The 23,637-nt window shown below is 40.3% G+C and overlaps 1 protein-coding gene across 1 annotated transcript in view; it reads right to left on the reverse strand.

Annotated features, from left to right (window-relative positions):
- Positions 1-23,637, reverse strand: part of rgs3a (regulator of G protein signaling 3a) — a 136,590-nt gene that overhangs the window by 96,454 nt on the left and 16,499 nt on the right. Inside the window, exons 8-9 of the mRNA XM_083983405.1 lie at positions 21,219-21,309; positions 6,800-6,867 (exon numbers count right to left, since the gene is read on the reverse strand). Of these exons, the coding sequence (XP_083839531.1) occupies positions 6,800-6,867; positions 21,219-21,309 (159 nt within the window). The remainder of the gene's footprint in view (positions 1-6,799; positions 6,868-21,218; positions 21,310-23,637) is intronic.

Raw genomic sequence — 23,637 nt, forward strand, 5'->3', positions numbered from 1 at the left:
CTGCTTTTCCTTTTCGACAGCTCCCCCTCAGCCCTCTGACCACACGGTACGGAAATTCGCAGGTCTGCAAACTCTGACAATCCCCCCCTCCTCTTCCACTTATCCAAACATCACTGTTATTTTTGTTTTCAATATCCATATGCCTGGGAAAGAGGTGGTAATGTGCAGAAAGAAAACAACAACACCTCAGCAGGAAAAAAAATGCCTGTTAATTTACGGCTAAACCTGTGGCTAGGCTAAACCTTGGCAACACTATAAATTCCCAGCTCGCCTCTTTTTCTTTTTATCATTTCTCGCTCATGGAAACATGGACAGAGAAGTGACAGAGAAAGCGAGGGGTGAACGAGGAGCGCTAGTCTCTACAATGCTAATAAAGTGGCAGAAAAGGCTGTTGTCTTAAGATGCCTTCATGCCAGTGGTAATGGCAGCTTTTCTCTGTTTGCCTTTTCAAAAGGGCGAGGGTTACCCGTCAAGCACACAAAAAACACTTTCTCTCTCTTTCACGCTGCGCTGTTCACCTCTAAATAGGCAGAAGGACGGATTAGAGGGAGAGAAGAAAGGGAGAGAAGAAAGCATGTCTTAGGGAGAGGAGTGAAAGAAGAGTTTGAAAAGCTTGTCTAGGAGCCAGACGAGGCCAATCTGGTGGTTAGTAGTGTGGGATCTCTCTCTCTCTCTTTTGGTCTCCCCCTCTCTTTCTGACCTGAATAAACAGCTATCAAAGGAGGAGGCGTCTTCCACGCCACTGAACACAGAAGATGGGTCTAAGGCCAAGTTCAGGGTCACAGCTCAAGTTGCACTAAATATCCAAACAGTGAAAGCTCGGCATATGGATTCATAACTACACTATAAAACCTCCTGGACGAGAGCACAGAAAAGAGCAGCCCCGTGGCCTCAGCAACAGACTGACACTAGGCTTCAGCAAAGTCAAATTAATCTGCAGCCATGATAGCAGCTCTGTAAGGAGCACTCAGTCATGTCAGCATGCTAACATGCTCAAAAAAACATTGCTAATATCCACTAGACATTGGCAGATAGATTTATAATGCTCATCACTTAGGATGTTAGCATGCTAACATTGGCTTACAGTTGTGCAGATAGTAACACCAGTATGATATTTGGTAATTTGGTCATTTTATACTTTAACCTCTGTCTTTGTTGTATATTGTATTTTTGAAATATACTTTAGTATTTTATTGCTTTTTATTTCTGAAAAGCACTTTGGTCAACCTATAGGTTGTTTTAAAGGTGCTATATTATTACAGGTGACAGTGACCTTTGAAATGTTGAACTAATTGTGACACAGTATGCTCCCTCTGGATGAATTGGATGAAGTTCAAGGGGGGCAGAAAAGAGATCATCAAGTTCACTGTGATTCGTCATGTAAGGACCATGAATCTGCCTCACAGTTGTTGAGGTGTGTTAGCCATTCAGTTGATCATCAGACCAATGCTCAACCTGAGCAGGACAAAGGCCTTTACAAAGCCTTTCATTCACTTCATTCAGACCCAAACACACTAATAGCAGCAGAGTTTACATGCAAGGCTCTGGTTTGTCCATTGGGAGTGATCCGAGGGTTTTGCTCAAGGACAAAACATATGGACAAGAACTGGCAGGGATCAATCCACTCAAGATTAATGGACGACTCACCTCCAAACCTGAGCTAAAGCAGTGTGTACAGTGTGGTGAACACTATAGTAACTTGCATTGTATGTGGTTTAAACTTTAAACTGTAAGTTGTCTCCAATTACAACGGTAAGGATAAGACTGCACACATCCTGCATCTAGCAGAGAACAGATGAGGGTTTGGAACAGCCTGGGCCCTGGGCCTAAAATACTCACAAAGGGATATGTCCTGGCAATAAAACTAACCATTCTTCATTTATTCTGAGACGCTGGCCAGAAAATCTAACCTCACTGTCCTCTTTTGAGATCACCTCACCCTTCCTTCCCATCTTTCCCGTCAGACAGAAGTGTCAGACCCATTTTCACAGATATGGTTTAGGATCTAATGCTAGCTGACAGGCAAAGTGATGTGGGGGGGACATGTTGTCCGGGGCGCAACTATTGTCAATATTCATGAACTCTTTGCTCCCTGCCAATGACATGAGCCTTTTGCTGGTAAACATAGCTGATAAATGCTGACAAGGAAACTGAGAAAATGAACACTTGGTTGTGCTGCGTGTCAAATTCATCATCCTTGGTTCAGATGGTCACTGGCACGATCCGAGAAAACACTCATTTTCTCATACCCACATTTTGGAAACACTTGGACAGTTCTGATTTGTTCTTACAGGCTGTCATATCTGTAACTCAGTCAACCTACTGTACACCATGCATACCGAAAACTCAAGACAAACAATGGCAGAGTGTTTGAACAAAAAAGGGATTTAGCTCTTGCTCTTCTTTAAAAAGAGAAAGTCTGAGATTCTCTAAATATCACAGCTGAAGTTTCATAGCACAAGTATTTTTCCAAAATGCCCACAATTCCTGCCTAAATTATGTTTTAAGCAAATCATTAGCACACCACCCTCTTTTGTGTAAATTGAAAAAAACATTCAGCACACAGTGAGTCAGACAAAGCAGAATAACAGAGCTCGACCAGTGTGACATTTTTAAAGCGTAATTTATCCCAGAAATGTGCTAATTACCTAAATACATATGAGCAATGATTTTAAGCAAAAATGCAGAGGAAAGTTGTAAAAGTGTAGACTATGTAGAGGAAAATGTTCTTGAAATAGCCTTGTGGTTTTCTGAGGGACATTCCTTTGTGGATATCAAGTATTATCTTCACCAACATCTGAAGTATCCAAAACCTGAAATGAGCCCTGTGTAAATCTCTGAAATGATTCACGTGTAAGGCCATCATCAAACAGTGAAAAATGTTTGAGTAGGTAAAGAGTGGGCAGTTAATGATACCACAGAGCTCTTTGTGTTGTATGGGTGACGGCCATGGGGTGACAGAGGGAGAAAAGAGAGGGAAAAGAGGGGAGGGGGGTAGAGGGAGGCCACAACAGCGAAGGAGGAAATACGCAGCGGTCTGGAAGGGAGCAAGGACAAGGCTACAGAAAATGAGTACAGAAAAGAGGAGAAGGTCTAAAAGGTTTTCCATTCTCCCCTAATTCTGTCTGTGAATGTGCTTTTCCCCCCTCCCTTAACTCTCCCCTGAGACTATCCCACACAAGCCACACAATCATCTGTTACTCTGATTCACCCAGAGATAAAGAGGAAGAGAGAGAACAAGTATTAAAGGCGAGGGAGGGAAGAGGAAAGAGAGAGGAAAGGAGCATTTACAAATACGGATGTAAAACCTTTCCATCTCAATGCTGCACCCCATCGTTGCTGCCCTTTTCACCTTCCATATGACTTCAAAAGCCTCTCCAGCTCTTGACGTACTGTACTGGATGCAGCATCGTTATTCTTCTAGCAATGGAAGACATGCACTGAATCTGCAGCAGCTCTACAGAACCTAAACCTTTAGCTTGGAATATACTGTGCCAAGAGCAGTGTATCACATACACAATGCAATGTAGCGTTGAAGCCTCTCCAAACATAAAAGAGTGGGAAAAAAGGGACAAGGTCAAATAGTAGTAGTAGTACAACTTTATGAGACAAGTAATTCTTAACTTTGTGTGTGTGTGTGATGTGCATTGCGTGGAGAGAGAGTAAGAGTGTGTGAAAGGTGAAAGTAAAGTGAGCTCCTCTGTCTAATCCTGTCCAGTCAAGCTTATTACAGTAACTCCATATGAGTTCGCATCCTGGAGTGTTTCACAAGGAACACGGATACGTTTACGATCTGGTGAATGGGCCCAACTGTCACCTACCGGGGAGGCCAACTCATAATGATGTGTATGTACTTTTTTCATTCCACCCCAATTTACTATATTTAACTAATCCCATCTAAACTTCACAAACAGTCACACAGTTTTGATGTTATAACGGTACAACTTTTGTCTTGAGAGACGATTCTAGTTTGATTTTGGTCATTTATCAGTTTACAAGTTGAAATTCATTTTATTGTTGGACTTTAGTGTCCACACTTCTTTATTCAGTCTTTTGTGAGATTGTGGTGTGACTCTGCAGGAACATAATCATAATTCACAGTAGCTCTGCTGGAAAACAATGACAAATTGGACACCGCAGAAAAAGAGCTGTCAATAAATGAATCACACACAGGCTACCTAAATAATAGATTTCAAAACTTGTTTTGCACTTGAATGCCTGCTGGTCAATGAACCCAGTGACACCGCCAAGAATTTGTTTTTTGAAAAATAATGTTTCACTCCAAAGGCATAACAAACATTTGTCCATTACACCACTGACATGACACTAAGGTTAAGTTCTATTTCTTATTTTGTCTTTGCTTATACAAATAATCCCATGCTTGGAGCTACTGTATTGCCCATTCTGCTGGTTTTACATCCTCTAAGCAGTTTGTGTGATTGGAAACTGAATGTTTAAGGCTTCACTTTACTTCTGAGTGTGAATGTGAATTCTTTCTTGTTTGTGGCCGGCATATTTGGAGCATACTAGGCCGTTTCTCCTATAAGCAGGCTCGGTTATGTGTGGTTGTGGTTTTCACTGTGTCTTTACTTAGGGTCTGTCAGTTTGTTTTATTAGGCTACTGCTTACGCTGAAGTGCTGCCTGTTTTCTGACAATACGTTGTAGAAAAATCTAAATGTGCAGTTGGATTGAAAAGTGTTTGTAAAAAGGAAACTGTGGACAAGTACTTAAAAGCGAAGGGAAACAACTTTTAGATTCATGCTCCACTTCACCATCTTTAACCTTTAACCTAGTGTTACAGATATGTGCTGCACCACAGAAAAACCCATGACAGAAAGATGCTACACTGTATGCCTTATATGTGCCAGCTGACTTTCCCACCCTGATTTACAATAAATACAGACCACATCTAAATATAGCCACTGTCACACATGCACCCACATGCACCCTAACCTGTAAAACCTGATTTTGCTGAAGTTATACCCATTTTGGCATCGTGTGGGAAGAGAAGCCACAGCAGATTTTTTAATGCTGCTGTTTTTCTGTGTAGCTTGTTATTATCATAATAGTGTTTCTAACTACTGTATGGTATTAACAAAGTGTTTGCGGTCCAAATTTATATTTAAGACCTACACAACCACCAATACCAGTACATAATTGTACAATTTACACATTGCACTCCACTCCACATGTGTGACAACAGGTTTGAGATGCTAAAGAAACCGCTCATTAACACAGTGAAGAGAGGGTGCATCATCGTTGTTTAAAGTTCCCTCATTCCAGGCAAGAGGAAAAACACATGCCTATTTTTGGTCAGAACAAAGAAGATAGAGTGTAAAGTAAAAGTGATTTTCAAATATTATATGGATTTTATCATGTTGTTATTGAGACAGAAAAAAAGGCTTTAGGTTCTTTTAGCCTGCAGGCCTGTCAGAGGGCTGGCTCTTGTGCTGCTGTGCATTGTCTTTGATTGGCAATGTAAGAAACGTTTGATACTGTAGCTTGAAAAAAAAACAAGAGACAGACAGTGTCAAGTCAGATGGATGCATCTGCTTCTAAAAAAAAATATGAAGCTGTCCGAGTGGCTACAAATCCTAAGCTAGCTGTCCAGGCCAGCACATGCTAATGATGTTAGCAAGTGCACATGTCCCTTAGCAACCTTTTCTATGATTTTTTTTCCTACAGGCCAAGATGCTTCTTTTTTTTTTTGATGGGATTTATCAAGAATTAGTATGAAACATTAGCATGAAACGTTTGCAGGTCACATAAGAAGTGACAAGACTGAGCATGAAAAATTAAATATTTAGCCTACTTTTGTTTAGTGTGTACATCAAATGTCCTAAACCATAACTGTATCCTGTGGACAAGGTAAATATTGGTAATAGGTATTTACACGTGAATATGCTTGTGCTCCTGTTGTTATCATTACTGCTGCTTTCAAGAAAACAGACTTAAATAATTACTTTCCAATTCCCCAGCTGTAGAGTATCATCAGTCATCCTCTTGTGTCTGTGTAAAGAGTTTAAGTGGTTTTCCCTCATTAATGTTTAATTAATGCATGGCCACCATATCGAGCCAGAGAGTAAAACACTGAAAATGGACTTCAAAGAATTGCACAACTTCAGATATTAACATAAAACTAAGAAGCCACAAGATGTAAAGGGCGAGTGGGCAGAGCACAGGAAGGATTTGTGATTTCACCCAACAGATAAGGACATGTGGCTCACATCTGACTGCACATTTAGCTTTTCGCCTTTCTCATGACAAATCATCATTCTGCTCCACATGTGACTCACATGCAAGTGAACTTTTTGACGTGCATTGTCTCTCAAGAAATGACATCTTGCTCCATTCAATGCTCCGAGCCTAAATGCATGATTCAATTAGTTGCTATGGTTGCTGAGAATGTGTAACATGGAATCCATGCAGTAAATATCTTACTGACGGCATGTTTATGCATGATGAGTTTGTTGGACATGGTGCGATGTCACGGGTCAACTACTTTGTCTATAGTATACAGGCCTATTCATTCACTGTGCACGCACATACAAACACAATTAAAACAAATACACAAATAATTAATAATCAATAGAAAAGATAAGATAAATACTCCCCAAAACCCTTAACAACTATTGCAATAGTATTATTACACATTTATGTCAACAAAAAACATTTAACTTCCACAATATGTCAATTACTCAGGTTCACATGCATCCAAAAACACAGCTGAGAAAGGCAAGGAATAAGCTTTACATGGCCCACGCACACAGACAGTTAAAAAGGTTTGATCTTACTTACTGTTAAGCATTGCATATTCTCAGGGCGATTGGTCTCGGCGGCAGCACCATGGTTTGACAGCACAGCCTCTGAAATGTAGACAAAGGAATCACGGGCTGAGACAGTGCCTTTGGAGCACATTTCTCCCTGTGCCAACACAAAACAGCTTTCTGGATGCACAAAAATAAAGTCCTCAAATAGTTCTGAGAGTCCATAAAAGTGACTCAGAGAGATAACAACAAGCAATTATGGCAACAGTTGTCTGGAGCAGCCTTTGCTGGGCTGGGATTCAAACTTCAGAGCGCACATAAAAGGCAAAAAAAAAACAGGCAAGCCGAGTCAAGGAAAATCCCGTAAGATGCGTGGATCCAACAAACTGCCCAAGAGAGGAGTGGAAGTGAGAACAAGTGAGAAGGAGGGAAGGAGGGAGGGGTGAAGAGGAGAAAAGGAACTCCTCTCTCACTCTATTATCTGTCCGTCACAGGGCTCCTGGGAAGTTGCTATGGTTACAGGGACTCACGCCTCAGTGTCCTTTTAACTATTGCTCATAAAGGCAGCATTCAGCTTTGGGCCACAATGCAGATCCCTCTCTCTCCCCCGTTTTTCTTTCTCTCTCTTTCTCTCTCTCTCTCTCCTTTTCTCTCTTTCTGCATTTCCTCCTGTTTACATCTCCCTACATCTCTCGCTCTGCTGTACATCTTTTCTTTTTAGTTCTGGTCTGCATTTCCTCTGTCAATATAACTTCACACAGAGCCACCCAACCATCCCCTTTTCAAACACTACCATCATCCCCGTGGTGTTTTTATCCTTCCCCTTACCCCTCTATCTGTCTATACACTTCCATCACCACCCCTACCTCCATCATCAAAGAGGAGAAATTATCCTGCCCCAAACTGTGAAATGCTATTTTCGAAACTCTGCCAACCCTGTCCAAACAGCCCCGGCACAAAAAAGAGTGTAAGTGGATAAGTAACCTTTTATTAACCCTGCAAAAAGTTGGAATAATCACATTATATACACGAAAATACCTTGAAATATCAGATTTAAGTAGCTTTAGAGTTGGAAAAACACATTTTAACCCTGCATTAAGGGTCACATATACAATATATTGAAAATGCAGCACTTCCATGAAATGATTTGACTCGTAACCTCAACAGAGTATTCCAATCCAAAACACCATCAATTGTTGTTTTTCTGCTGCCTGAAATGGAGGCTTCGATGTTGTGGAAATCAACTTATTCTTTTGACTTGGAGTTACAATGAAAGGACGGCACAGAGCTTGACAGTAAGACATGTATTTGTCAGAGACTGTGCCACAAAGACAAGCAACATCATCAATCATTTCACAAATGAACAGAAAATGACACATGTTTAAGTTGAAGTGACAAAGTGTTCAAGCTGCCGCAGTAATTATGACTCCTGACAGGAACAAAGAAGGAAGTAGAGCGACAACAAAACGTGGGACTTTGCAATGGGAGACCGGTGTTTGTTTCCTGTTTCCAACAGTTAGTCAAAATGTCTTTCAACCACAACCATGAATGCTCCTCCTAAACAATGTGCTTATTCTAAAGTGATGTCTATGCTTCAGTCTTACTTAATGTTAACCACAGAATTATCAGAGCGTAAAACTGATTGCTTTTTCAACAAAGTGATGTGCCGATGGGTGAAACAAATACGTTTCTTTCTAAAGGACACAGATAAAGATTGTATTTTGTTAGCCTAATTAATTTGGGACACCACGAACCAATTGCTTTGAAGATCATCCAAAAAATGTCACAACCCCACAGAGTACACAATAGACAACAATGTCGAGGGCAGTCCCTGAACTATTAGGTAGAACAGAGCACAGTTTTTCAAAACTTAATGCTTCCCCCCAGACATTTTTTTAATTATTTGCAAATCCTCTGATATTTTTACAACATTTTATGTGTGATCATGTCCCACAAAATGTTATAATTTAGTTATATATATATAAGTTAAAAGTCTTTAAATTGCAACTCGTTTACCAAATATACAGGAGATGTACAATACAGCCATCCGTCACACAACACCATCAAAGAGGTGATGAGGCCCACATTCATCCCGCAGCAGCATGTGCATACAGCCAGAGTCATAAAGAACTAGTCTCAGCTTCAAGAAGAACAAGGACTCATGCAACAGATGGTATGGCCCCCCCAGAGCCCTGATCTCAACATCATCAAAAAGAGATCATGAAGAGAGACCGAGGCAGCCTAAATCTATAGAAGAACTGTGGCAAGTTCCCTGAGATACAACCTGCCTGCCTAGTACATTGAAAAGCTATGTACTGTATGTGTATCAAGGAGAACTGGTACTGGTTTAAAAGCAAAGGTGCTCAAAGTAAATATGGTTTTGATTGATTTTTTTTTTTTTTTTTTTTTTATATGCACACTTGCGCAGTGTATGAAGTTAACTCATGAATAAAATTATTCATAGCAAAATGAAAGCATCCTGACTTTACTGTAATTGCCTAAAACCTTTGCTATGTGAGCTTTCAAGTGTCCACATTATACTTGTGTAATTTGCATCTTTCATATCATTCTGTGTTAGTGAAGGTCAAAAATATTAAAGTAAAGTAACAATAAACTGATCATACTTGGGATTCAAATTTCTCTACAGCCCACACGCTGAATAGATTAAGAACCTCGTATTATTTTGTTTCCACTTTCCTCTGTAACCCTAAAGTTTAACCCAAGAGTAAGTGGTCCAATCCCATAGTTGTGGTTGCCATCGTAACCTTGGGTCTTTTTTTTTTTTTAAAGAGATTTTGTCACTTTTGAATCTAAAACCTCCAGGGGTCCCGCAAAAGAGAAGGGCTAACCTGGCTGGCGTCAAGCCCAGGACAGGAGGCTTTTGTCTGGGTAAGACATCAGTAACATGGGGCATATGAGGGGAAAGAAGTGGAGCAGCTGGCAACGAGAAACATCCAGAATGACTGACATAAAGATAGGAGGGAATAAAGAGGGACAAAAAGAGATGGATATTGTGGACAGTGGGAAAAGTATACAAAGAGAAATCCAGAGAATGACGAGTGGGGGGGAAGGAATGTAGTCTGAAGAAGAGTATTAAACACTGAGAGGATTAAAGGAAGACAGACGATGACATCAGGTGGGAAAAAAAGAGGCAGAAAATGAAGACGTGCAAAGACGAGAGTAAGGGAGAGAAATCAAAAGGTGCAGACAGTCGTCAGTAGTTGAATCAGCCCGTCTCAGATGTGCCAGAACATGAAAAGTCCTTGACTCTGCCCAAATCCTTCATTGCGCCACTCACTCACTTGACACCCGGTCCTTCTATTCAACTCCTGTCACCCACAAACAAATAAACACTTGATGGAGAGAGTGGAAAAGCCAAGAAGGGAGAACATTGCCTCCACTTCACTTCACTGAAGTGAAGAAGTAAGAACACCTCAAGGACCAGGGAATTATTGTTTATGCTGTGAACATAGTATATATTAACACAGCCTATAGGCCTAAAGAAATTGAGTGATGTTTATGGACTGGCAAGTGAATGCATTACACTGTGCCATAGTTAGAGGGAATTTTAAAAAAGAAAAAAGAGAAAAATTAGCTTGTAGCAAGTTGAAGTTGTTTTTGTTTTTGTTTCTTTTTTCAGTCATAAAAGGAATAGAGCTGAATTAAATATCTTTGGTCTCAGGACAAGGGAATTTAATAAAAAACATACTGCAATAAAAAATTAACTTTTAATTCAAGTAAGAAATGAAAAGCCTGGACATTCCTTCTAATCACATGGGAATTAAATTGGCATTCTCCAGCACATCTAAACAAACTGGGATGCTTCACGGTTTAGTTCAGAAAGTGATACAGTCAGTTGAAGCCTTCTGGCACTGGCTAGACAAAGACTTTGATTTATTGACCAACTAGAGTAGAGCCTTTTAAAACAGGCCAGCGTGAATGTGCAGACCTCGTTCTGCACATCATTTTCTACACACTGATGGACCCACAAGATGAGTTGATTGAGCGATCACAGTAATATGAGCACAAAACTATACTATTCACTCACAAAAGTCTGAGTGACACAACAGAGCTGACATTTAGAAAGTTAATAAATCCAGGAGACTCCATGGTGTAGCTCACGTTCCAGTAAATCGATTACATTTTTTGGAGATTACTATCATTATCATTTGGTTTAAAAAAAAAAAATTAAAATTAAAAAAGAGTATGACAGACCATATCCAGAAAGAAAACAACTCAATAATCGCACAGTTCAGATAAAAGTCCACATTGCAAAAATAGCCTAATCATTAACTAAGAAAGAAAATAAAGAGGCCTCCTTTGACTAATCTGGCCAAGTGGTTAATTTGCTTTTCTGTGCAATACAAACTGTGATATTAGCAAAAGTAAACACATAGTTTTCTCTGTCTCGAATTAAAATAGAAACTCTTATCACTGAGGTTAGCTGAAGTTCATGAGAACAGCTCTGGCATATAATTCAGTTAATCTGTTACATCGCAGCATTTTTCCAAGTGACAAAAAAAGACAAACAACACAGGAGATCAAAGACAATGTGAAGATCCAAGACAAATTGAACCCACAAAGAAGAATATACAGGAATATACAACACAGAATTCAACCTTCAAAACTATTAATTATGAGATCAAGATGTTACCGCTACGTGTCACTATGGTCTCTGAAAGATGTCTCCTAGGTGTATCTGTAGAAAGATGATGTGAAATGACACATCTATACCAAAGTCTAGTGATAATTGATTAAAACTGCGTTGGGTTCACAAGGTTATCAATATTATTGTTTTATTTACTCTGATATATGGTAATTTTACATGTTTAATATTAGTTTCCAGTGCTAATGCAGTCTTCTGGGCTCCTAGTTTATGTTTGAATGTGTTATTCTAATGCATCAATATGCACATTCACACTTCAGTGATTCACTCCTTCATACATGAGTAGTGTTGCAGTTTGCAAAATCATTTGCCTTGCAGCTCTTACTGGTAAATACAAGTAAATGTGTAGCTCGTCAGCTGAAGATCAGTATGCATGTTGTGCTTGAAAGTGTTTTTGTTGGTCAATGGACAGATTGATCCCCAAGAAGAGAAAAAATATTGAGAATAGATACTGCAGCCTGAAATACTGGATCCAGCTGAGTTCTTTGATGTGTCCTCTTTGATCAGGTTGGCCATTATTGTGCGCTGGGTTGTAATTTGTGCCCTAACCCCCCTATGTAAACTGAGGAAAACTATGCTGTGTGTACACTAACTGTGTGCTGTGTTTCTGTTCTGTCCGTGGGCAGTTCTTTGAATGCAGCAAACATTAAAAAAAAAAAAAAAATCTTATCTCAAGTCGATGGGGATCATCTCCATCCATCAAACAGGATAAGTGTGCAGATCAAAGTGCTTTTCTTCTTCCGTCAATTTTCAGAGGTCAGATACTCCTCATCTTATGTCTACTTTATGAGAATACTGCAGGATGAAGACAATCCCTGTAGGGCCTTAGTATAATCCACTAAATCCACTAGGCCAACCATTCATCCATACACAATAAAACTATCAGTCATAGTCAGGATTTGTTGACATGTTTATTAAACCATGGTGGTAACACCGTGCTAAGTCTGGGACAAAAGTCGTGTCCTAAACAAATGAACTGACTGAAAGTCACCAGCATGCTGTTGAGAACTGAGCTACTATAATTTAGGGATTTTATCCCCCATTAGGAACGTCAGCTACTCTACTACAAGCATGTGTGCGAGTGGGATGACATTAATACAAGTGATTTCATTTAACAGCGAACAGAGAGTTACAGCTTCCTTTGTCAGAATCGTCTGTACAACAATTATGGGATGCTATGAATGTACGTATTCTGGATTAATCCTGATTATGTGGATGAGTAAATACAAGTGGCCCACTGTAAAATGTCAACCTGTCATACTGCATACTTGCAGTAAATAACAGGGACATATTACAATCTGATGCTATTATAAATACTGTATATTCCAATAGATGATTTTACCATAAACTAAATTCAATTTTATAGTTTTTATTAAACAATCTTTAAATATATCATGAGGTGTTCCTGTTATGTCGCCCTTTGCCCTTTTTATGTCATGCAAAGCAGAACACAAAAGTAGGACATACGTGAATATTATAATGCAAACATGTAATGCTCATAAATGGATGCACAGGTTATGTACAGGTTATGTTCACCACACACAGCTTGAGCCCTGACAGGAATGGATTTTGAAACGCTTGAGTTAGCTGCACAGTAACAGCCCAGAGCCGAATACATTTCAAACATGACACAAGAGTAACATTCAACATGAGAGATATCCGTGCCCCCCTTCTGCCTGACCGAAGCAGCCGCTGCGGGACTGACTCATTTACGCCATGATACTACGTGGAACTAGATAATAATGTGATGACTTTTGGGCATTCTCATTAGCCAGACGGATGTGGCCGATGCATTTCAGCTCCTGTCTCTGTCCCTGTGCAAGGCAGAATAGCCAAAAAGGATTATGGCTCCTGTCCGTTGAGTCATTGTGTTGTACGATTGTCCCTGATAGGGATTTGTACAAAAGGATTTGACGAGAACAAGCATAGAAATAGAAAAAGGATGGGGACGGAATTTCATATCCTAGCTGAGTGGTAGCCAAAATCATCAAACACCCAACTTAAACCATTATCAATTCATGGTAGAGAAAGTCGTAATATTGTATAAATGAATAACTTACAAAAGAGGCATAGCTGAGGGAGCGTTGTAGATAGTGGCGGCTGTGAGGCTGTTATATTCATTGCAAAACTTCTACTCAAAAAGCTTCACCATTTAAAAAAAATACTTTGTTGTGTTGTCTCACTTGAACTATTGGCTAAACTGCCATCATGACTAGAGTACTGAGAAAACTCCACATCTATATCCATGTATATATTAAACAACTGAGCATAAATTAGCTTTCAGGGAGTAAGGAATCAACAACAGGATCATCATTATCACTGCACATGAATTCACACATGAATTCTGTCTACATGTATGACCTACATAGTATGTTTTTCAGGATATTGACAACTTGTTATACAGTACTATATGATATATGATAGAGGGTATCTTATACACTCCTACATGGATGACATGGTGTGAAAATGACGTGTCATTCACAGAGAACTGTCGGTACGTGCTGTGACACATGATAAGAATATCTGCAGCGCAGGAGAGGAATATGCTTATTTTCCACATGAGCGCACCTCTTATTGGCAGTCACACTCTGCCCCCCAGACGCGCCGACTTAGTTCCGCCTACCCACTGCAGGCTCAACATGTCTGCCCATCAGGAAACTGATTCTAATTTACTTTGTGTCCATGACGACTTTCAGCCGTCTAGGTTCATTGCCTCTGACCCCAACACATGGATGTGTCCACCCACTGGAGATTAAAGACTATGCTATTTGGCGGTTTGCAGTCTGCAGAGATTTGTGCTTGTGAGGCGCAGAGTTTGGATAGTCGAACGTGCCAGCATCCTTTGTGGTTGTCTGAGCTGACTGGTGGATGACCCACACCCCCCTCCCCTCGCCATCACCCCTAATTTTTCCAGAAGACACAATGTTCCTGTGGTCAATCACCAACAGATGTATTTAGAGTTTCCTAACAATGCATCAAATTCTCAGAGATTGTTTTGTTTCAGTCACAAAATGAGGCCGGTCCACCAGCGCTTATTTAAACTCTCCAGACCCGTTCCTGTCTATTCTTTGTTGTTACATCTTTTCTCTTTGAAAGCGCAGCTCATGCAACACTTACAGTATATTTCTTTACAAAATGTCTGATAGAAAAAGGTCAGCACCAGCCAAAGTTTTTCATTTCAAAGACAAAACAAAACTTCTCTCGTCTCAGTTCTATTGTCAGTCATATGGTGTAGCTTTTCACTTGGGATATGTCTTTAAAAATTTAGAATATGTTGTGTCCTAATTAAGCCTGCACCATGCAGTTAAGTTGGAGAACATTATTTTTTTTATAGGCTCCTGCAGATATTTAGAATTTAAGCAAGTCATAGTAGATAAAACATTAATAATTGCGCTGCTATGTTCAATTCAACCATCCCAATAAGCTCTGACAATGTGACAGTGAGGCAGCATAAATAAAACCAGGAGCCTGGAACTGAGTAAATGGAATTCAGCTATCATTAATTTTATTAATTACACTTCTGCCTTTCCTAGTGTGAAATATCTTTTGTGAAAAAAACACCGATAATTATGGGTCTGTAAGGTTTGCTGATGCACAAATACTTCAAAAACCCAACTTCAGCCTCTGCGGAGGTCTGAGTGAAAACACATGTGGATATGCAAAGGGCCTTTAAATACGTTCACTATACTACATTGTATCAGTATGCAAGATTCAAATACACATACCATTTTTGGGAGACAGGAAAGTATGTTAACAATAAACTAAAGTTGTTGAAAATGGGAAAATGAGAAGCAGACGTTAGATTTGAATGCTAACACAAAAACAGTCAGACGTGCTTGAGATTTTTTCCATTTACAGACCAGTAATTTTAGTTTTTCATAACAGATTCGGTTTCACAGGATCAGAAATCCATACCGGTCAGTTTCATCATGACTCTAATAGTACTTTCTACCACTGAGAGGTAACATTATAATGACAATGTCAAAGGCACGCAAAGTGCAACACAGTAGTAGAGAGATCAGAGCCACGGGGTCAAATGCTTCACTTCAGATCAAGTGGATATCAGCCCGGGGTCGATGTTACCCTTCACAGAAACCATCAGACGCATGCCATGTCAGACAGTTCCTCATCAACACATTGTCCAACATGATCACACATTATCAATAACAATTTAAAAACATCTGAACCCCCCACCCCATCCCACCCCATCCCGTGTGTCCTTGTCCACCACTTCCATATGAGTTAATCACAGGCAACATTTTAATCTGCTGATTTAAAGGCACAGTTTGCCATCTGGAAAGGCCTGGCAGTGTTTATGTGTGTGTACAGTATGTCTGGGTCCCCATTCACCCATTATGAGTAGTGAAACAAAGTGTGTGTACGAAGCAGATGACACACTTTATGAGCACGAGCCCAATGGCTGTTCTGCTATTTTCTGCTTTCGCCCATATGGGGACCACCTGACCCACATCGTCAGCTTATTGGAGGGAAATGTATTATCCATGGTCAAAAACACACACACGTACATGTCACTGTGGGTCAGTTGTCTCCACTGACACACTCCGCAAGCCAAAGGAGCAGAGCGAAGGGGGTTTCTCAAACACTCGCTTTTGTCGTTCATCAGTCATAAATCCGCAGACGGCAAAGATTTGCTCATGTGCAACATGCACACATTGGCTGATTATTACCTAATCCCCAAAAAATGTCCCACCAACCCAGTGACTGTTTCCTCTAATGAAGAGAAACTCATTAGATTTTTTAATCTCCTCTGATGTGTAATCAGTTAATAACTAGAATACACAACGTTTATACAGATTTTTTCTGCTGTTTTAAAGGTTTTTTTCTGGAAATTTGTAAACAAAATGAATCAAAGCAAGTGATTCCTGTTTCGATAATCTATATTTGGACCGCATGTGTACACCAGCACCGGGGCTCAAACAGCTGCATCTGTACAGTGGTTTCTGTAGCTACTACTGCATTATACAGAAATGTGTTCTGAAAATCAACTCTAATTGCCCTGTCACTCCTTATAACAATAATGTTGTTTGGCTGTCACTCATGCACAGTCTCTTTTCTCCACGCACATTTAGTAAAGTTAAGGCAGCAGCCTTTTTACTGTAGCCCTACAGTGTAATTAGCTGTCAGCCTCGGCGGATAGGTTTTGTTGTAGCGGCAAAGAGGAAAGTCTGCCTGAGCCACAATGGTTCCGGAGAGTAAAGAGAAGAATGACTTCTTACAATGTGATATTTAGAGATATCGCCTCTTTTTCTGTCTACATGTTTTGTGATAGCTCTCTTCTGTGAAAAAGCACATTTTCTTTCAAATGTTCCTGTTATAATGGTGTCAAAGATCAACAATAGTCCATCTTTCAATGGGTTCTGACCTCTCCAGCTTGTCTGCTGCACTCAGCCACAAGACCATTTATTTTTGCTCCAAATGGGTGAGAAATATATATATTCAATAATAAAAAAAAGTTTTCCTAAAAAGGCTGGGTACTATAATTTTTATCAAATGTTACTTGATTTGTTTGGTGCTTCATTCGATGTTCTAGTGAGTATGTACAGCAGCAGGATGCCTGTGGGATTGACTCAAAATAAACCCATGTACCCATGTTGATCACAATGAAGCAACACGACACCCGGTACAACAGTGTGACTCACTGATGTGATTTTGACAATAAAGGTCAATGACACAGAGGAATGACCTGTGTCACACTTTTGCAACTAGAAATGTATTTATAGAATCACCTCACTGCTGATTTTGACTTGTTGACCAGAGGAGATTTCTGCATCTGTGCAACAGTCCAACTGTGTCTCCTCCCCATTAGGTCAGGATGATGCCACATCATGTGTAGATGGGCTGCTTGTCCAACATAATTCTGCCCTCGGGGATTGCAGCCTGGCACTGCCCTGACTCTGAGCTGGCACAGGTCTCTGAGTGGGGGATTAGTCAGACACACTGATCCAAATGTTGCAACTCTGGAGAGAGTTTGTGGACATTAACATGGATCAATCTAGCAAACCAGTGGAAGATCTCAACAGATGATATTTGTCTACAAAGACTTTCTTTCAAAGTCGATGTGGAGTTATAGCATTATGAAAGTGAAGCTGTCACATAAGTTATATAAACAGCTGACTTCAGTTTAGTTTGACAACATACAGAGATAATCCATCTTAAAATACAAATATTAAAAGGTAAAACATATTCATTTATGTACATGATATTATTGAAAAACAATTATTAAAAAGACTGCCAGTTTGATACTGTTGGAAAGTGAAAATTGAATGTGAAGTTGATGTTTTGTTTCACCTCAACTTATTGGCAAGCTGATTGTTGCTTCTGGGTGACACTTTGCATTTTACCTGAAGTTTTTTTTTTTCTTCATTAAAATATGGACAAATTTTCGGCTAACCAAGCCCAAACAATTTCCCTCTGATGGTACATCTGTCTACCTAATCTACTCCCGACCTTATTCCACAACATTCATTATCTACTCTTAGCTCTACGCTAATGTTTTCTAATCACGAAATCGAAGAACAGTGACTATAACGTAATTATCTCTCTGCATGCATCTGGAACAACTGAAATCCTCGCATCATTTGCATCCACAACGTGTTTCCATTTTTGGATTTACAGTCACCTGTTTCACCCTTGTGTGACTGGAGTGGAAGTCTACAGAATTTACTTCCTTCACCCACTGCTCTTAAATAGTACCTATACACAAACAGTGCATATCTCAATTCCCTTAAGCACTGCACAAAAACAAACCAACACATCAACAAACACACACAACCCACTACAGCTCCTAATGAGCAGCCCCTCCTGAGCACTCCACGAGAGCACAAATATTACCGCGAGTCTGACATTAAAAATCACGAAAAGAAAAAAAAAGTTCATGATATGGTATCAACCCCCTGATATTCACCTAGTGTTGTCTTGCAGACTGGCAGCATTTACTGTGTGTCGGATAAATTTCGGTATTTTTTCCAACTCAGCTAACACTTTCAACTAAGTTAAAAAGACTTTTTCCTTTGAGAATAAATATTTTCTAAATAAACTCTTCAGCAACTTGCTCATTTATGCAGAAACTCTCGAGGAGAAACTCTTGTGGCATAGCTTCATTATTCTTAAATACTGACAAGATGTTAAATATCGCTGCTATGGCACCATTGCTTTCGAGTAGAGACAGTCAGAGAAGAGGCTTGATGGTAAGAGGAAAAAATATATAAACTGGCCTTGAATCCAAAGCATTTCATGATCAGTGTGAGGCTGCCAAGCTCCCAGAATGCTCCTACTAATTCCTGTCATTTACTGTAAGGTTTCCTGTGATGATATGTTGTAAATATAAGTAAGGAATTCAATAGAGTGGTAGTTAGTGTTACATTCAATTGTTTGTTTAGAAATGCGCTTTTGCATTCTGCCACAGTTCCTGAGCACATAAAATGGACTGAGGATTAAATGACAAATGACAAGGATGCCAGAGAAGCAGAGACGTCTGAGAAAACAGAGAGAGGAGGGTGAATGAGAGTACAGGTGAAATGGGGGGAGATGAGATGGAAAAGACAGAGAAAAGGCTCAGGGGTATTCTTAACCACATGGACAATAGTGTGAAAGAGACAAACTAAACAATACAAACAAATATACAGGCAAACAAGCAGGGAGGGGGAGAGTGAGTGAGACACTGGTGACACACTGAGTGATAGTGCAATGAATGAGATTTTGGTCATTTCCATGTTAGCGCATGTCATGGTGCTGCGCTGCCTCCATGGCCTACATTCTGCCAGCTGGCAACACAGAAGTGCATGCATGTGTATGCACCCCCACTCCCACACACAAACATACACACACACATACACATGAATCAGATGAGACAGTAATGGGGCAGTACTGCCACTGGGAAAGATGAAAACATTCTACATCCATTAATAGAGCTAAACATGCTGTTTCTTTTTCCTTTTGTGGCCATGACATCCTATATGAAATCAATGAACTTAAATGTTCCTTTATTCCGCTTTCCAAGCAGCTTTGGCTACTATTAGTAATTGCATATTATAGTTCAACACGTCCCAGCCTATCATCCCACAGCTGAAAGAGCTACTTGCATATGTAACCCTTGAGCACAAGTCAGGATCTCCTCATGCAAGCCTTATAATGGTTTCCCACTGGCTGACTCTTGTCCAATCTGATACCTCTGTCCCAGTTCCATCCACAGAAGCATAGAACTAATTTTAAAGTTGTATGAGGTAGATTAGCCTAGTTCAGCCAAGCAGTGTAAATTGGGATGGGTAAGCTAACGTCTTATGATATCACCATCATTCTCAAAACCCAGAATGAGACGACGTGAATGAGCAAAGGGAAACTCGGCGGTGCTGAAAGCATTGGGGTCGCGGAGGGGGAGGGAAAAAAAGTGTTATGTGGGAATATGTGTACGTCAGTGTGCGGTGATGTGATGCGTTTGTACATGTGTGTGCAAAAACGTGGGGTCGTACTGTAAGTAATCCACTGAGTGGGTAAGATAAGCTCCTTAAAGGGGTCTTCCATGGAAAGCAATTGTGACCAATTTAGCATAGCAATCGAAAATTAGATGAGAAGTGACAGATTAGCAGCGTGTGCACAGTGTAACAAAGGCTGATTTAAAATAATGACAGCAACAATAAAAGCACACAGAAGAGGAATGCATAGATAGAAGATAAAAGAGAGGAAACAAGCAACAAGATAAAAGAGGAGACAAGAAGAAGACAGAGTGCAACAGACGGAGAGAATACATTGCTATTGCATCCTCAAAAAAAAAAAAAAAAAACACTTCGGTCCACGTTGCAAAATCTGCTGCGCTCTGAGTAGTCTATAAGTATGACAACACAAAAACACAAACATAGTACTCACCTAGTCTAGGCTGCTCTTATGGCTGGCACAGAGCATAACTCCAACACACACACACCACCACCAACAACGTGAAACTACAAGTGAGTGCAAACATAAGTAGGAAAAGAAAGAGCACTCCAAGGAGGAGAGAGGAAAAAGAGATTTCCAAACAGACGTGTCTGTGGGTGTGCGCGCGTGTGTGGGTGTGTGTGTATGTGTGTGTGTGTGTATGTGTCAGTGTGTGAGTTGGATGGGTGGGTGTGTGTGTCAATGTGTGCGGGGAGATCCACTCCAGCAGCGAATGGTATAGAAGAGCTCCGTCTCTCTCTCCTTCTCTCTCTCTCTCTCTCTCTCCCTCTCAGGCAACTGTGACGCGTCAGAGTTTGGTCCAGACCCCTCCCTCCCTCCTACTCTCTCTGTCTTTCCCTTATTCGTTCTCCCAATCCCTCTCTCTTTCCCTCTCTTAATCCCTCGCTTCCCCCAGTCGCCCCACCTCCCAGCCCAAAGACTGATAAAGACTTAGAGCCGCGAGACTGCCACACTTCAGGCACACACATACACACATGAAAAAAAAAATAGATAGAGCTTTTGCTTTTGCTTACTTCACTGTACTTAACTCCAGTCGTGTTTGCCAGTGTTGCCATTTTTATTCAAGATTTGTATGACCCACACATTAACCTTTTTATGTGATTATGATTTTATCCTTCAATATGATGTTAAACAGAGTGACAAGAACTGGTATCATTGCAAAAGTTTGTGTCGTCGTCACCACCAGTTTCATTACAGGTGACAGAATATGATTCTAAAACAAAGTCACAGAGATTTTTCTCATAAAAAAATATTCACTTTTATAACATATAATGGAAATATCAGTATTCTGACCTGACACATTCATGAATGTTTAATGATTAAGTTAACTTACCAGGAGTGTGGTAGTTGTGTTGTGTGGGCACTTTGAGATGCTTCGTCCTCCCCACCTCTTCACCCAGTAGGTAGTACCATCCATGAACCTCCTACAGCAAAGACACAAAGACTGACTATATGTGTGTGTGTGTGTCTGTGTGTGCGTGAGTGCTGACTTTAAGCTTGGGGATTTAACCAAATGAGCACTAAATTTAAAATGAAAACTCTGTGAGCATATAAACAACATACATACAACAGCAAAGATGAGAACACATACACACACACACAGACTCAATTTGCTTGCTCCTCCAGGGCTGCAAACGCTGAACCAACACATACACACACAGACATACATACACTTACTCACACACACACACACACACACACATATGACCACACTCTCCACTCACAATGCTTTAGTTTATTCCAGCTGATGCCCCCACTTCTGCACTTCTGCCCTGTGAGCCAGATGGTGTGTGTGTGTGTGTGTTTGTGTGTGTGTGTGTGTGCGTGTGTGTACATGTGTGTTAGTTGTTTGCCACTACTGTACGTGTGTTACATAAAGCTGTGCAGGCTGTGGCGAGGGGGGTCTGATTTGTAATCCCAATGATGTGGACACAGTCTTGCAAACAAGGACATGAAAACACTGTCATAAGCTTTACCATCATTTTACTGTGTCACACATTCATTACAGCACACACACACACACACACACACACACACACAAACACACACACCGCCATTCTCCTCTTTTGTACTAAATAATGTGACGCCATGGACAGTGACAATAATCTCCATTCTAAAAGCATCTTATCTGAGTGGACAGATTTCTGCAGGCTGTGGGACAAGGGGGGAGGACAGGCAGGGAACTTGTATAGGGGAAGGGGGAGGGGAGGGCATATGTCCTGAGAGTCAGTGAGGGATTTACTCCATCGTTCAATATTACCATGCACGGGTGACAAAAGGGGGAAAAGAGTGGAGCAAAAAGAGCCGTTAGTCGGTTGGGGGATAGACGAGAGAGATGAAAAGAAAAAGTGGGAGACGGGAAAGAAACAAAGGGCACGAAGCGACAAAAAGGGCGCAAACAGACAACAAGATGTGACAGGCCAGAGAGAAACAACAGCTAACACTCAAAAGCTCTGAATGCCTCTGAAATAAAATAAGAGTACAGTGGACGGGCACAGAATTGGATGAGTTTCTAGGAAGAGATGAATGAGAAATAAAAATAAAAAAAACAGTAGAGAATAACGGATGTGATGGAGGGGATGAAATGACAAAACTCCCTATGACTCAAAGTCAAATGTCCCTCATTAGCATATTAAGCCAATTAAAAATTCATTGGGATAAATGTTAGCGGAAGGAAGCACCAGCCAGACTAAAATATCATTTATTCCCCTTGTTTGTTTTCCTCACTTCATGTGGATGCTAATTGAAACTCCAGAAAAGTCTTACTGTGGTGACTCTGAGATGAAACAGGAGGTTTTGTAAATGTGCAGCTGTGTTCATGATTGTTTTCCTAATTTAACTTTTGAAAAAACAAATTAAGTTCCAATAGTTTATGTCGACTTCTCAGCCCGAGAGAAAAACAACAATCATTCATTGTAATCACCATCATCTGAAAATGTTATTCAAACTGAAATATTCAGCTTCTTTATAGTCTTGGCGAGAGAAATAAAAAATTGCATCAATTCATCATTTTACTTTTCAGCCTAAAAAAGTCTCTTGGGGCAGAAGTGAGAGGTTTTTGTGTCCATTGAAGTATGTGGCTAGTTCAAACATCAGGAGGATACTTCTATTTTCTACTTCACAAAGAGCTCAGATTTTAGGGTTCATTAGTGCCGATTACTCCACTGGTACAGAGCCACGTATCACAACGAATGGTTTCTGGGCAGAAGTTGTTGCTCTTTCTTATGTGGGGTTTTCTTGTAAACGCTGGAACCACTACACTATGATCATACGGGTTCCAACTTTCTCTACGACTGTGCTTTAAAGATATTCTCTGTAAAAGGAATGCATCTGCTTTGCTGTCTTTATATTGTCTTGAAAGAACATACTTATGCATGCTAAATAATGTAATAACAAACAGGCACTGGGGCATCACATACCATTTGCAGTAGTTACTGCATTAAACACAGAAATATGTACTTTGTTTTAAATGGGAATATGGGATACACTGCAGGGGAAGATGTGCACATTTGCAAAGGCAGAGGAAAGATATATTAGAGCTGAATAATTAAAGAGTGAAGAGAAAGAGCTAAGAAAAGCAGGTATGTGCATTTACTGTACAGCTGAGGAGCAGAACCTATTATTTCTAACTCAGCTAAAGAGCAACACTGAACTCTTGGACCTCACATTTATCTGCTATCACCTGGGACAGTTTGGGAAGAAAAACTGAGTGTTCTTCTGTATTATGATGTGTGAGTGCAGGAAGAAGTGGT

This window comes from Trachurus trachurus, assembly GCF_905171665.1.
Source record: "Trachurus trachurus genome assembly, chromosome: 12".
NCBI classification, from domain to species: Eukaryota; Metazoa; Chordata; class Actinopteri; order Carangiformes; family Carangidae; genus Trachurus; species Trachurus trachurus.